This window comes from Canis aureus, chromosome X (assembly GCF_053574225.1).
Source record: "Canis aureus isolate CA01 chromosome X, VMU_Caureus_v.1.0, whole genome shotgun sequence".
In the NCBI taxonomy this organism is placed as follows: Eukaryota; Metazoa; Chordata; class Mammalia; order Carnivora; family Canidae; genus Canis; species Canis aureus.
In genome coordinates this window covers 29005305-29019618 of record NC_135649.1, presented here as the reverse complement: position 1 = coordinate 29019618, position 14314 = coordinate 29005305, and the positions used below count along the sequence as shown (strand labels likewise).

The 14314-nt window shown below is 39.3% G+C and overlaps 1 protein-coding gene across 7 annotated transcripts in view; it reads left to right on the top strand.

The window, feature by feature from the left end:
* GRIA3 (glutamate ionotropic receptor AMPA type subunit 3) overlaps window positions 1-14314 on the top strand; it is a 276587-nt gene that overhangs the window by 201375 nt on the left and 60898 nt on the right. For all 7 annotated transcript variants that reach the window (XR_013374893.1, XM_077888879.1, XM_077888880.1 and 4 more), the window contains one exon: window positions 6903-7279. Coding sequence is in view for 6 of the 7 variants with exons in the window: in XM_077888879.1 (XP_077745005.1) it covers window positions 6903-7279 (377 nt within the window). In the remaining variant the exon portion in view is untranslated. The remainder of the gene's footprint in view (window positions 1-6902; window positions 7280-14314) is intronic.

Below are 14314 nucleotides of genomic sequence, written 5' to 3'. Positions count from 1 at the left end.
GCATATCTTTTTTTAAAGACTTATTTATTTATTTGAGAGAGAGAGAGACAAAGAGCACAAGCGGGAGGGTCAGAGGGAGAGAATTTCAAGCTGACTCTGTGCTGAGCAGGGAGCCTGATGTGGGGCTGGATCCCAAGACTCTGAGATCATGACCTGAGCTGAAACCAAGAGTCAGACACGGTGCCATCCAGGTGCCCCACACATAATAATTTATGCATTACACACCAATACATTGCCTCCCCTCTCTCCCTTGCTTTCAGAAAGTGCTTTATTTTTTTAAAAGATTTTTTGTGTTTATTCATGAGAGAGAGAGGCAGAGACACAGGCAGAGAAGCAGGCTCCATGCAGGGAGCCTGACATAGGACTCGATCCCAGGAATTCAGGATCATGCCCTGTGCCGCGAAGGCAGATGCTCAATTGCTGAGCCACCCAGGCATCCCCAGAAAGTGCTTTAAAATGGCAGCTGACAAGCTCCTGCTCATGCATAGTCTCCAGGTCTAGTATAAGTTTTATATCAAGTGAAAATACTTTAAGATACAATATAAGCCTTTCAGCTCAAAAAAAAATCGTTCTAAATGCCATTTAAACAAAGTATCATTTCTGCCTTAAACCTGTCAGACTCTTAAGTGCATCATCCCTATACATAGGACTTAGTTGGTTTTACGAAATTTAAGTTTTACGAAATTTATGACTTTGGAAACCCACCTATGAAAAGGATCATAAATCCCCAAGTTAAATCCCCTCCAATAATGTAGTTCCTCCAGGTTTGCCACTGGTGAGTGGAAAAATCAAACCTAATTTGGTGTGTTTACTGAGCCCACACAGCCGCTCTTAAGCTGCTTGATTAAAATGCTTTAAGTAGTCAAGACGCCAGCAAAAGTACTAGCAAACTCTTACCCTGAGCTCTTTCCATTTGCTGGGTTTTGTCCATCACCTGAGGCACCTCCATACCACTTAACTTACCTGCCTCGATTTGTGAAAATGGCCTGTCTACTGCTGTTACTATCAGAGGCTGAAGCTTGAGAACAAAAGGCCGCTGACTGGTTCAGGACACCCGAAGTGAGAGGCAGTTCATCACAGAGTCCGAACCTCACCTACTCCCTACTACTCCCTAGCCCCATCAATAATTCTTCACCCTTGCTCCCAGCCACAGCTGCCTGCCATAAAGAGCAGAGACCAGGAAAGGGATGCTGTTTGGGGCGTTGCCTTTCCTACCTTCTCATCACTCTTGACCTCCAAAATCTTTAACGTGCCTTGGAAATGACCTTCCCCCTTGCCTGCATGCCCTGGCAGCTCCAGGAGAGCTAACTGGTATTTTCCGACACTACTTAACTGCTCCTTCCATTTCCCTTACTAATCAGGTGATTGCTCCACAGACATGATGCCAAGCAGATCCTGGGCTCTGAAATAACCAACCATTACAACATCTTTTTCATATGGATGAGGGGATATGGTGGCAGAAGGCAAGGGCTTAACCCCAGCTGCCTATGAGCTGGTAGGACAGTCCTGCTGCCTTGGTCCCACCAGGCATACAAGAGATGGGAAGAGTTGCTAAGTCCCCTACCCAGCTGGCCATCCCTGCAGCTTGATCAGTAGCTCCTTGCTTTTCATTGAATGAGCCTTCTTCCACCTGCTTTTTGCTATTCCTTTGTCTTTTTCTGGCCATAATGGGTCTTTTTGTAAGGTTCAGCATGGGAAATCTCATTTTGGAGCCAGGTCCACATCAAGGAAGATTAATCAAACACGGAGCACCCTCCAAAAAACAGATGAACTCCACCTGCTTTGTAAAAGCTCCTTAGGAAGAAACATTTCTGGAGTGCCTTAGTGGTGCAGTTGGTTGAGCATCCAACTCTGGGTTTCGACCCAGGTCTTGACCTCAAGGTTATAACCTCAGGGTCATGAGGTTGGGCTCCGTGCTCAGCAGGGAGTCTGCTTGAGATTCTCTCCCTTTCCCCCGGCTCATGCATGTGCTCTCTCTCACTTTCCTAAATAAATAAATAAAATCCTTTTTAAAAAAAAGCCAGACTGAGGGAAACAGGCAAGTGCCTGAGGGGAGCAGGTTCTTTCTGTTGTCTTATGTGACTTCAGAAGTACTTCATACTAGCAGTGGCTTCCTTTGGGAATCTGTGCTTTTGCTGCATGTTCCTGGGAACCAGACAAGAAGCCCCACTTTGTCTATCTAGCTACCTCTTGTTAGTGTTTAGCTGTGCTTATCATCTAGTGAGTGTTTGTGCCGAGGTGGGGTTTTTTTTCCTCATAAAGGATGTCAAGATTTTCAGACTTCTTTCTTTACCTGCTTGAAAAGAGCCCAATTCCCTAAAATTCAATCCAAAGTGATTTTCTCAAATGCCACTTATTTCTTCCTTCCAAAGCAAAAGAAATGGCCATTTCTCTTAGGACTATCAATTATGTATACTTAAATGATCAAAAAACTAGTTAAATGAAGTAATTAAATTCAAATGAGATCAAATGGGAAATGATACGAGTGGGGCATTTGCATGGAGGCAGAAACACGTTGGCAAGGATAGAAGGTGGCTTCATCTGTGAATTCTGTTGGCACGACAGGCCTCTTTCTAGCTGATTCAGACTCTCTCTGCCAAAACCCCCACTAGCTTTCTGGCCAATTCCATTCTTCTCAGTAGCTTTTGTTTCTAAGATCAGGTCTGGCCCCAAGCAAAAGGGTAAAATAGGTAAAATTTGGGTTTGGCCTCCGTCCAGTTATAAATGCAGAACTGGTGATTCAGGAGTTAGTGGCAACGAGAGGAGTGTCGAAGCCATAGGTAATAATACTGAGGGGGAAAAGTGAAACAGGACATAAACCTGCTTACTTCACAAACCTTCATTGACTATCTCCTAAGCTAGGCTCCATGGGTAGATTCTGGGGCTATAGAGGTGCACCTTGGTCGAGGGAGAAGAACTGGGGGAAAAAGCCAGAGAAGGAACATTCCAGGAGGTAGGAAGAGAACCTATAGTCATCAGTGTCAGAGAGCCAAGGAAGGGGGTACATTGTGCAAAAGGCCAGTGGTGTCACATGAGTGGAGGATGTCTGAGGGGAAGACTTTGAGTTTGATAACCAAGTATATAGTTGAAGAAGCAATGTCATTAAACCAGAGGGGATGGAAGGTAGATCACAGGTGTTTTATAAGGACAAAGTGGGGTTAAAATCAAGAGATAGAAAAGGTATATTTCTTCAAGAAGATTACTGGTGGGAGACAAAGATGTCATATGGTTAAGAGGGTATCAGGATCAAAAGAAGGTGGGAGGAGTGGTTTCTGTTTCATTTTAGGCTGTCAGTAAACATAATTACCTGAGTATGATTTTAAGTGAATAAGATCAATTAATGTCTTTCAAATGACAGTGAGCATTTGAATCACCTGGAGGGCCACTGGAATCCCGCCCACAGAGCTTCTAATTCCATACATCAGGGATGGGGCCTGAGAATTGGCATCTCTAACAAGTTCCCAGGTGACTCTGATGCTGCTAGTCCAGGAAACCACCCTTTGAGAACCAGTGAGATAGGTTGAGAAGGAAAAATTAGTAAAAGAGAACCAATGGAGCTGAATTTTAAGAAGAGACAGAAGAATATGGGCTGCAAGGAATAAGTGGATTAAGCCTTAGAAAGTTCATTTGCTATGAGATGAGAATGACAGAATAGGTAAATCAGAGTGCCTGACTGGCTCAGTCAGTAAAGCATGCAACTCTTGAACTTGGAGTCGTGAGTTCACGCCCCACATTGGATGTGGAGCCTACTTAAGAAAAAATATAGTTTTTTTTAAAAAAAAGAAGGAATAGGTGAAGATACAGCAATATGGAGAAGGAAAAAGACACTGAGACAATAGGGCTTGTATCAGATGGCTCTCTGCTCAGCAGGAGTCTGCTTCTCCTTCTCTCTCTGCCTCCCCCGACCCCTGCTCAGGCGCTCGCTCTCTCACTCTCTCTCTCTCCATCCCTCCTCCTCAAATAAATAAACAAAATCTTAAAAAGAAGAAAGAGGCAAGATCACCTGCAAGGAAGGTGGGCTAGTAAGGATTAGGCACTGCATAAAGTTTGGAATATGCATCACTCTCAGACTTAGAAGAGAATCAGCTTTCCTATGATAGATGATGTATTTAACTTCAGAAATGGGGAGTTTGAGATGGTAGTGAGCCATTCAGGTAGATTTGGTCAGTGGGCTGTTGTCTTCAAGAAATGCATACTTTCTGCAGCTCTCCCCAGGCTATAGGACATCCTCCACAAGGGTAAGGAGTTTTGTCTGCTTTGTCTATCTTGCTCACTGCTTCATCCCCAGCACCAAGAGTAGTACTTGTCACAGAATAGGCACTCAAATATGCACTGGAGTAAATCCGAGAGGAGTTGATTATCATACATTAAAACAGTGTATAGTAGAAACCTGCACATATATATGGAGTTAGGGCACTGTGGTGGTTAACAGCATGAGTTCTAGCAGCATTATCAACAATAGCCAAATTATGGAAAGAGCCCAAATGTCAATTGACTGATGAATGGTTAAGGAATATATATAATGGAATATCACTCAGCAATAAAAAAAGAATGAAATCTTGCCAAATGCAACAACATGGATGGAGCTACAGTGTATTGTACTAAGCAAAATAAGTCAGTCAAAAAAAGATAAATACTGTATAGTTTCACTCATGTGGAATTCAAGAAACAAAACAGGAATATAGGGGAAGGACTAAAACAAAGAGATGGAGACAAGCCATAAGGGACTCTTAACTATAGAGAACAAACTTAGGGCTGATGCAGGGAGATGGGTGGGGGATGGGGTAAATGAGTGATGGGCATTAAGGAGGGCATTTGTTGTGATGAGCACTGGGTGTTACATGTAAGTGATGAATCACTAGATCCTATTCCTGAAACCAATATTACACTATATGTTATCTAGATTTTACATAAAAACGTGAAAGAAAAAAGGCATGTGAGTTATGAAATCTGAAGACCAGGGTTCTAATCCCAGGCCTGTTTCTCCTTCTTTAACATGGGAATGATTGTGTGCCAACCTTCAGTTTGCTGTGAGAACTAAATAAGATAATATATATGAGGTGCTTACACACAGTGAAGGCACTGAATAAATGTTAGCTGGCTGTTTATTATCTGCGTTTCCCTTTAAATTAATTAAGATCTGTTTTTGAATCAGTTTGAGTCACCATATGGGACTAAGGATAGTAAAACATTTCTTTGAAAACATCCTCTGTCTCAGACTTCATCATTCTTCCTCCACCTTTCCCCACTGATAAGGATATTGAGGTATAAAAAACAACTATCAAAATTGGTCCTTTTGTTTTTATTTTTTATTTTGAGAGAGAGAGTGTGCACATGTAGGAGCAAACAGGGGAAGGGGCAGAGGGAGAGGCAGAGAGAGAATCTTATGCAGCCTCCACACCCAGCATGAAGTCGATGTGGGGCTCAATCTCACAACCCTGGGATCATGACCTGAGCTAAAATCAAGAGGCAGACGCTTAACTGACTGAGCTACCCAGGCACCCCAAAACTGGTGTTTTTACTTCATATCTGATACACCATCCAAAAGGCTTTCCTTAGGAGCATTTTTCAGGTGTGTATTTTAAGGCCTAGCTCTAGACTAAAGCCTACTAAACCTACTACTATTGTAGAGAAACAGTTGTGGAAGACCAAATAAGTAAATGTAGAAATTCCTATTGCCAAAAAGAAAAGAAATTCCTAGTGCCTTTTTCCATGGGATTAACATGAAAACATTGCCTGACTTTGCCTGATCCCATTATGCAGGGCATTACTGACACATTTATTTTATTGATCCAATATGCATGAGTACTACACTGATATTTATCACTAGACATGATGGCTTCCTATAGAAATTAATATGTATTCTAATAACTGCTTTACCCTTGTTATGCCCATGTGGAATTCTTTCATGTTTGCATAGATTATTTTCAATAGTCAACAACTTATTTTCTGGACATCCATAGTTTCTTTAGTTTAAGATGTGCTGCAGTGATAGATACAAAAAAAAAAAAAAAACAACTACAACAAAAGATTGAGTCCTTGCCTTTAAAGAACCTATGTTTTAACAGACATGCTCTGAAAAAATGGTTCAAGAATAATAGCAAACACTGAAATATTACACTGAAGCCTATAGTCCTGTGTTGCACCTCATGGTGGGGAGAGAGGCACATATAAGGAGTCTAAACTATATGCTTGCTCCTCAAGAATTCCCAGTCACATGAGAGAGCTAAGACATAAGAGCATGAGAATTAAAACTTAAAAAACATGAGTTGGGGCACCTGGGTGAGTCAATGGATTAAGCGTCCAACTCTTGGTTTCAGCTCAGGTCATGATCTCAGGGTCATGGGATTGAGCCCTGTAGGGCACCATGCTCAGCACAGAGTCTGCTTGAGATTCTGTCTCTCCCTCTGCCCCTTCTCTCTCTCTGTTTCTCTCTCTCTCTCTCAAAAATAAATAAGACTTAAAAACAAAACAATAGTTAAACAGTGATAGGGGCACCTAGCTGGCTTAGTCCATAGAGCATGTGACTCTCGATCTCATTATCATGAGTTCAAGTCCCACATTGGGCATAGCACTTACTTTTAAAAAGAGTTAAGCAGTGATATGTCACAAGGGGGTACAAGTTGAGTTGCAAGAGAGCAAAAAAATTCTAAGAAAGAAAAATTGAGTTGGGTGCCCTAAGCCCGTAGGTCACAAAGGACAAAAGGCCAGCCAGTGTCTTTTCCTTACCTTACCATCAAGTTAAAGCATTATAGAAACCACTGAATGCTACTTTTCTGACCAAAGCATTGACAAATCAATTGGTTATAGTGATCTAAGAGTTTATATTTCCACCAAAGAGGTATAGTAAGTGTCAAATAACTAATGGAAATACTATCTCTAAAAGTCAATTTTTTTTCCAGAGGGCTGATATAGCTGTTGCTCCACTCACTATAACCCTGGTCCGTGAAGAAGTCATAGATTTCTCAAAGCCGTTTATGAGCTTGGGCATCTCCATCATGATAAAAAAGCCTCAGAAGTCAAAACCAGGCGTATTCTCATTTCTGGATCCCTTGGCTTATGAAATCTGGATGTGCATCGTCTTTGCTTACATTGGAGTCAGCGTAGTTCTTTTCCTAGTCAGCAGATTCAGCCCCTATGAATGGCACTTGGAAGACAACAATGAAGAACCTCGTGATCCACAAAGCCCTCCTGATCCTCCAAATGAATTTGGAATATTTAACAGTCTTTGGTTTTCCTTGGGTGCCTTTATGCAGCAAGGATGTGATATTTCTCCAAGGTTTGTTTCCATGTCATACCTAATGCCTCCTTGCATTCTGTGGCCATGATCCATTCATGTACACCCATCTCAAGTCCAGATTTCTTTCATTTAACATTCCATCCAATGACAAATTATCATCAAGCCATTTTGTTTGCTTGCGTCCATGAAGTGAGTGTGTTATTGGTGTTATTCTGAATGTCCTTCATGCGTTTCTATGGTATTGTACATATTATAACAAACATTTGGACTCTGGATAAAGGTAACATTGTCAGCTAATATTAATATTATTATTCAGATAAAGCTAATACTGAATCTTGATCAGATCAGTCAGGCATGGTTTCTTCAATTGAGCTAAAACAGTTTCTTATTTGTCTAGAGATAGGATCTAGAAAAAAAATTTTGAAAGAATATAGAACTCTTCTTAAAAGCCCTCCTACTTTCCCCTTTCAGCATCCTACCTTTTTTATTTCACTCTGAGACTGCCTAGAACTATTCATTATAGTATCTTCCCCAAGTTTTATAACTAAAACTTAAAACTACTAAAAGAAAACATAAGATGAGGGGAAAAAGAACACCTAAGAGGAAGTCTATATGATCTTGGACTGGACAAAGAGTTTTCAAAACACAAAAAGAACAATCCATTTTTTAAAAATTGATAAACTGGGCTTCATTAAAATTCAAAACTTTGACATTTCAAAAGACATCATTAAGAAAATGAAAAGACAAGCCACAGACTGGGAGAAAATATTAGCAAATCATACATCTGATAAGGAACTTAAATCCAGAATATATAAAGATCGCTTGCATTACTATTCAATATAAAGAAGACAACCTAATTTTTAAGATGGACAAAATATTTGAACAGACCTTTCCCCAAAGAAGATATACAAATGGCTAATAATCACATGTAAAGATGCTCAACATAATTAGTCATTAGGGAAACACAAATTAAAATCACAATGAGATACCTCTATATATTGTCTAGAACAGCTATAATAAAAAAGACAATACCAAGTGGTGGTGAGGACATAGAATGACTATAGCTCTCATCCATTAAGTAGCATGAACGCAAAATGCTATGGCTGAATTGGAAGACAGACTGGCACTCTCTTATAGTTAGACATGTGCTTAAAACATGACACAGTAATTCCACCTAGTTATTTACTGAAGAGTAAAGAAAACCTATATCTACACAAAGACTTATAAATGTTCATAGGCGCTTTATAAAAACCAAAAAGTGGACACAACCCAAATGTCCATCAACAAGTGAATGGATGAACAAAATGTGGCATATCCATCTGATGGAATACTATTTGTCAATTTAAAAGAGCAAGCTACTGATGTGCTATGACATGGATGAACTTTGAAAACATCATGCTACGTGAAAAAAGCCAGACACAAAAGGCCACATATTATATTCTTCTATTTATTGAATTCTAGTTATTCAATGTCCCTTATTGCATTGTTCCATTTGTTCAGGATAAGCAAATCCATAGAGACAGAAAGTACACTAATGGTTTCTGGGGACTTGGAGTAGAGCAAAGCTAAAAAGGACGAGGATTAGGCTGAGGCAGGTGAGGTTGAGTACAGCAAGCAAAAGGGGCAAATTCAGTCTTTATTTAAAATGTTAATATTTGTTCATCATGGGTTTCTTGAATTAATCTTGATTTTTTTAAATATTGCACTAAAATGTTATTTATCTTGATTAATGAGATTTTGGTACCCCTCTAAATTTTGTGCATGGGGTAAATGCCTCACTCGTCTCACCCTAGTCCCAGCCCTGTCAGGATTAAGCACAAATGAGCATGAAGGAGTTTTTCAGGGTGATAGAAATGTTCCAAAACTGGATTGTGGTGATGGCCGCACAACTCTTAAGTTGACTAAAATCATTCATTGTACATTTACATTGGTGAATTTTATGATATGCAAATTTTATCTCAGTGAAGCTATTAAAAATATTGAATGTGAATGTCCTAGACCTTGCCCACTTAGTTTAAGTGTTAACTCACCTAAACAGAAACAGTATTGAATTCATAATCATAAAATATTATAAGCAAATGCAGCATCTTTAAAATCGGGGCAGGGGGAAGTGGGTTTTTTTCTGAAATAAAAAGTTGTAGTTTTGGTAAAATTGAACATTAATCCAAATACTGACCAGAGTCCATTATACAAACATATGGGGACTTTCATTTAGAATATAAGGACTCAGAAGGTCAACTACTATGGTTTTACAGCCTACTTCATTTTAAGATTATCCACTTGGAGCACAAAACATTTCAAATGAAGATTTGCAGCATAACTCATGGATAACCATCTTCAAGTTTCTAATGTAATGTATATGGGACAAGCCTCTTTTGTCTAAGTCATATCTTTTGCCACTCTCAATCTGCTTGGTCAGATTCTCCAAAGTATTTCACTCCCTGTTCCTTTTGTGCTTACAATGTGTGTCATCTCCCATGTGGTACCACTGGGAGTTCATTTATTTTGCTAGTTTCTTTCTTTTCTTATTTTTTAAAATGTTCACTTGGAGACTAGGGTTTCTGAATGATCCCGTAATTGAGTGATTTTTAACATGGCTGGTAATCTGTGTTGAGGCAATGCTAAAGAGTCATTAAGGCTGGAGATTTTATTGGTTTCTGTAAGTGAATTTTCAAAACTAAATTTGTGTTATCCCCACTGGAGTGCTGCATACTACTCTATATACTCAAACAGGACTCTTCAAAAGCTATCTGTTTTTGGAAGTATTTATGCATATTGCCTCATTAAGTACTAACTTAAAGATGATGACCTGAACATGACAAGCTGGGTAGATTTTTTTTTTTTTTGTAGCAGAATTTAAACTGTGGCTCTTCTATGGCATATATATATATCTAATCCTTTTTTCTCCGAGACACACATTTCATTATACTGCACTAGATACTGTCATATAGAGCAATGGCTTTCAAACTTTTTGAGCATGTCCCTCAATACGAACTACATTTTCCATCATGACTCAGTGCATATATATGTATATAACATGTATATGACACAAGTTTTACCAAACATCACTCTTACAGTGTGCCATGTTGTTTTAAACACTAATTGCAACTCAACCCAGCAATGGTGCACATAGCCTATGGAATAACACTGGTCTAGAGTAACATCCTCCTTTTTGTGCTTTTGAGTAATAAATTATTACTATGTATATCTTCTACCACATGGGTGATCCCTCTTTCAATACTGTCTTTTGTGTCCTTCAAAGAAAATTATATCTTTAAGCCTCTTGATAAAATTTTATACTTTGTAGCACACTTTTTTCTCCTTGAGAGCTCTACTGGTTATATATTTGTGCTCAATCATATAACAGAAAAGTCCACTGAAATGTGCTCTTCTATTAACAGATTTCGAAATTCCTGATAATGACATAGTTGTACTCTAAGATTCATGGTTGCCTTGGCTCCAAATGTCAATGTTATACTTGGTTTAATGGCCACACTTAGAATGTAGACTCTCCAGAAAGCCCCAAATGTGAACATGCATTGTACACTCTGACTTTTCCCAAAATTGAAGCAATTCAAGGAATTATAAGAGACCACATTTTAAAGTAAAACTACCAACTATTATAGCAGGAGGAGACATCAGGTACATTGACCCAACTGCTTCTGTTTCCTGAAGGCAGAGGGACAACAGCCCTCACTGAGCTCCTGCCGTGTATAGGTACTTTTCCTGTATTATCATACAAATTTTAATCTTCAAAACACTGCCGCCTCGTACTTATTTTTAGGTGGAAGAAGGTGACGGTCAGTGTAAATAATTTGCCCAGTCACACGGCTGATGGCAGAGCCAGTATTCAAACCTAACTCCAAGTCCACAACCTAGGCTGTTCCACTTCATGCTGCTTTTTTTTCACAGCACAAACAAAAGAACAGTACCCAGAGAGAGACTGTGGTGGAGGCCAGGGTCATAGAGGTTTTAAGAGCCAGCAGTACAACTGTTTCCACTACCACCCACTGCCTCACCACTACGGATCTGAAGGTGCATTGCCTGTTCCATTCTTTTCCTCAGATTTGTCCACAGGAGTATTTTCTAGTCTCCCAGCCTCCAATGAAACTCTGCCTTTGCCCCGGTTGTTAAAGAAAGGAGGCAGTGGGCACTTAAAATGCTACCAAGCACGTGCCCACTCAGAGTAAAAGTGTGGGAAATCAACAATGAGACGACATGAGGAACGCTGAGCATCATTCTGTTTCCATTAAATAAAGGTATTGACAGGGGCTTGGAAGCTTAAAGAGCCCATGTCAATATTAGGTTTGGTATTTTCAACTACTCCAGTTGTTTGGAGTGAACAATTCAGCTGGAGGCTGAATTGCCTTTAGAGAGGCTAATCAATGTGATAAGCTGAGGTTATATCCATATACAAACTGATCTGTGTAGGGCAGTGAGGAGAGGAAAGTATGAGGAGATTCCATTCAACCCTCTTCCCCTGGAGGGGATTGGGAAGATGGGCAGTGGGTGTAGCCAGATGGAGGTAGCCTACTGGTTAAGGATGCAGGTGCTGGAGTTAGTTTCACTAGATCCCCAATCTGCTTAGGAGTTGTATAACCTCTGGGGCATGTTACTAAATCTGGCTAAGCCACAGTTTCTCATCCATAAAATGTAAAGCACAGTACCTGGTGGATAGTAAGTTCCCAGTAAAGGGTAGCTATCCTCATTATTAAACTGGCTGCTCTTCACCACTCTAATTTCACAAATACTAGCAGTTAATATCTTACTTGCTTTTTAGTCCCTAAAACTCCTTAGGAATACAGTTGAAACTGTAGTCAGTGCCACATAGCCGATTTCTGATGAGAAATAACCAACAACTTTCCTTCTTGAATCCATATAGTGCTCTCCTTAAGGATCACACCTCGTGCAAACGTCTTGATTGTATATTCTATAATGATTTACTAATATTGACAGAAATGTTACAATTTTTTTTAATCTGTAATTTATTTCCTTTGTAAAACTTGGATAGAACCTTGCGGAGCAGTCCAAAGTCGGAGTCCTTCCAGACAAATGCTCCCCCTGCTGACTTTCTTTGAAGCTGCAGGGACATCTGAGGTCTAGCCAGGGTGAAGGTGGGAGGATTGGGGGAATTCTAACAGAGAAACTGGAGGGAGCACGCTAACTTGAATCTGATTACCATGTACATATTATTCCAAAGGCATTACTCTTCTCTAGTTCTGCAAGATATCAGATACTTTAGAGGAGGAGGCAGGGCATCTGTTCAGGTTAGCTGACCTTTTGTAAAATGGAAAATGTGTGCAAAATAATAAAAGACATGAAGAGTATGAAATGAATGGGACCCAAAGACAGCAGGATTTGGGGGCTCCATTTTAAACAATAGCTTTTCCTTTGCTGATGTCTGACTAGGGTCTTATCCTACTGCAAATTCTCTTCCAAGTAGTAGTGATGTGGTGATCAATTAATGATGTAATAGCAGGATTTTTATTGCAACCATTTTATGACTTTTCTGGCTGAACGCCATAGTTCTCAGTCTGGGAGATGGTTACTTATTCCCATCAGAAAATACTATATGAGCCAAAGATTGATTCTGCACATTTTTTAAAAACCTGTCATAGAATGAGCATTGAATAGGGTGTAGAAAAGATACATACTTTGGAAAAAAGAAGAGGGGGAGAAAAGAGCATGATGAAGAGTTTGTGCACAGAAGTGGTTACAGTTTCAGCTCTTGGTCTTGTGAAGCTAGTAAAGTGCAGATTTCAAAATTTACTTACAGGATGAAGGTTACAGCACATAGCTCACTTTTATTAGCATTTCAGAGGTCATAAAATACATTTATTATTAACTCAGAAACTCCGGTATGATTACAGATAACAAGAACATTATATATTATTTTGCAGTGTTTTTACATCTGTTTTTCTTATTGCTAATCCGCTTTCATTCACTCCCTCTTACATTTCTTCAAAGGGTATGCAATATGCTCCTTATAATGCATTTTTATAAATACTAAATGTGCAGCATTTTATAGCCATTTCATTATGTCAACCTCAAAATCTGTCTTGTGCAACAAAACTATTTAAAATGAATGTTAAACATTTTGAAGCTGCATTAATGGAGGGAAAAAAACTGGAAAATGACAGGTCTTTTTAACTCAACTATAAAGTCTTGTCTTGTTTTAATAGATCCTTTTAAAAATGTCATGGGGCTGACCCATCAGTCACTTTTTATATAGCCTCCATGTGAAATGTGGGTTATTAAATGGCTATAGTTTCATTAATGAGAAAAGGGAAATGTAAAAATTCTTACAGAGCATCTTCCCTGTGAGTTTCCACTGTACCTTTTTTCAGTGAAATGATTTAGGCGTTCACGCCATAAAGGAAAGAAAGTGGTAGAAATTCCACTATGATTCTTGTCAAAGCTACTGCTGCCTTGAGGGGAGAATGTTGAATGCAAGCTTGTGCATTTAACATAGTTTCCAAGGAAGCTCCTTTTCCATTCTGCTGAGGCTTATGGACACTATTATACCATTTCTATATGAATATTCACCAAAATTTTCCATGCTCATAGATATATATATATATATATCATCATATTAACCACGTAGTTGCCAAAGTCAATAGCCATGTATACAAGAGGCCACAAAAATGACCATTTTGCATTTAGGTTTATTTTCAGTCACGTCAACAGCCAATCTCAGCTAAGTGCTATAGATCAACCACATGATTATCTGAGTCCCCTATTATGGTGGCCAAAATAACCAGATTAGCATGTGCAGGCTTGATTTTAGATCATACAGACACAATCCATTAGCCTCACTAGAATGGCACAAATATAATTTCCATAAATTACTGTATTTTTCTCTGTTTCAAGGAGACAATGCATAAACTACCATCGGTATTCGCAGCAGCTTAATACACCCCTTTCTATACCAAAGCATGATTCTGGAAATACTCCAAAGTCAGTTCTCCCCTTGGTCTCAGGAAAACCCCGTCATTCCAAATAAGGATGGCATTCCCAGTTCCATTTCGAATGAACAAATAATAAACAATAATTATCCAAACTTGTTTGCTTTTC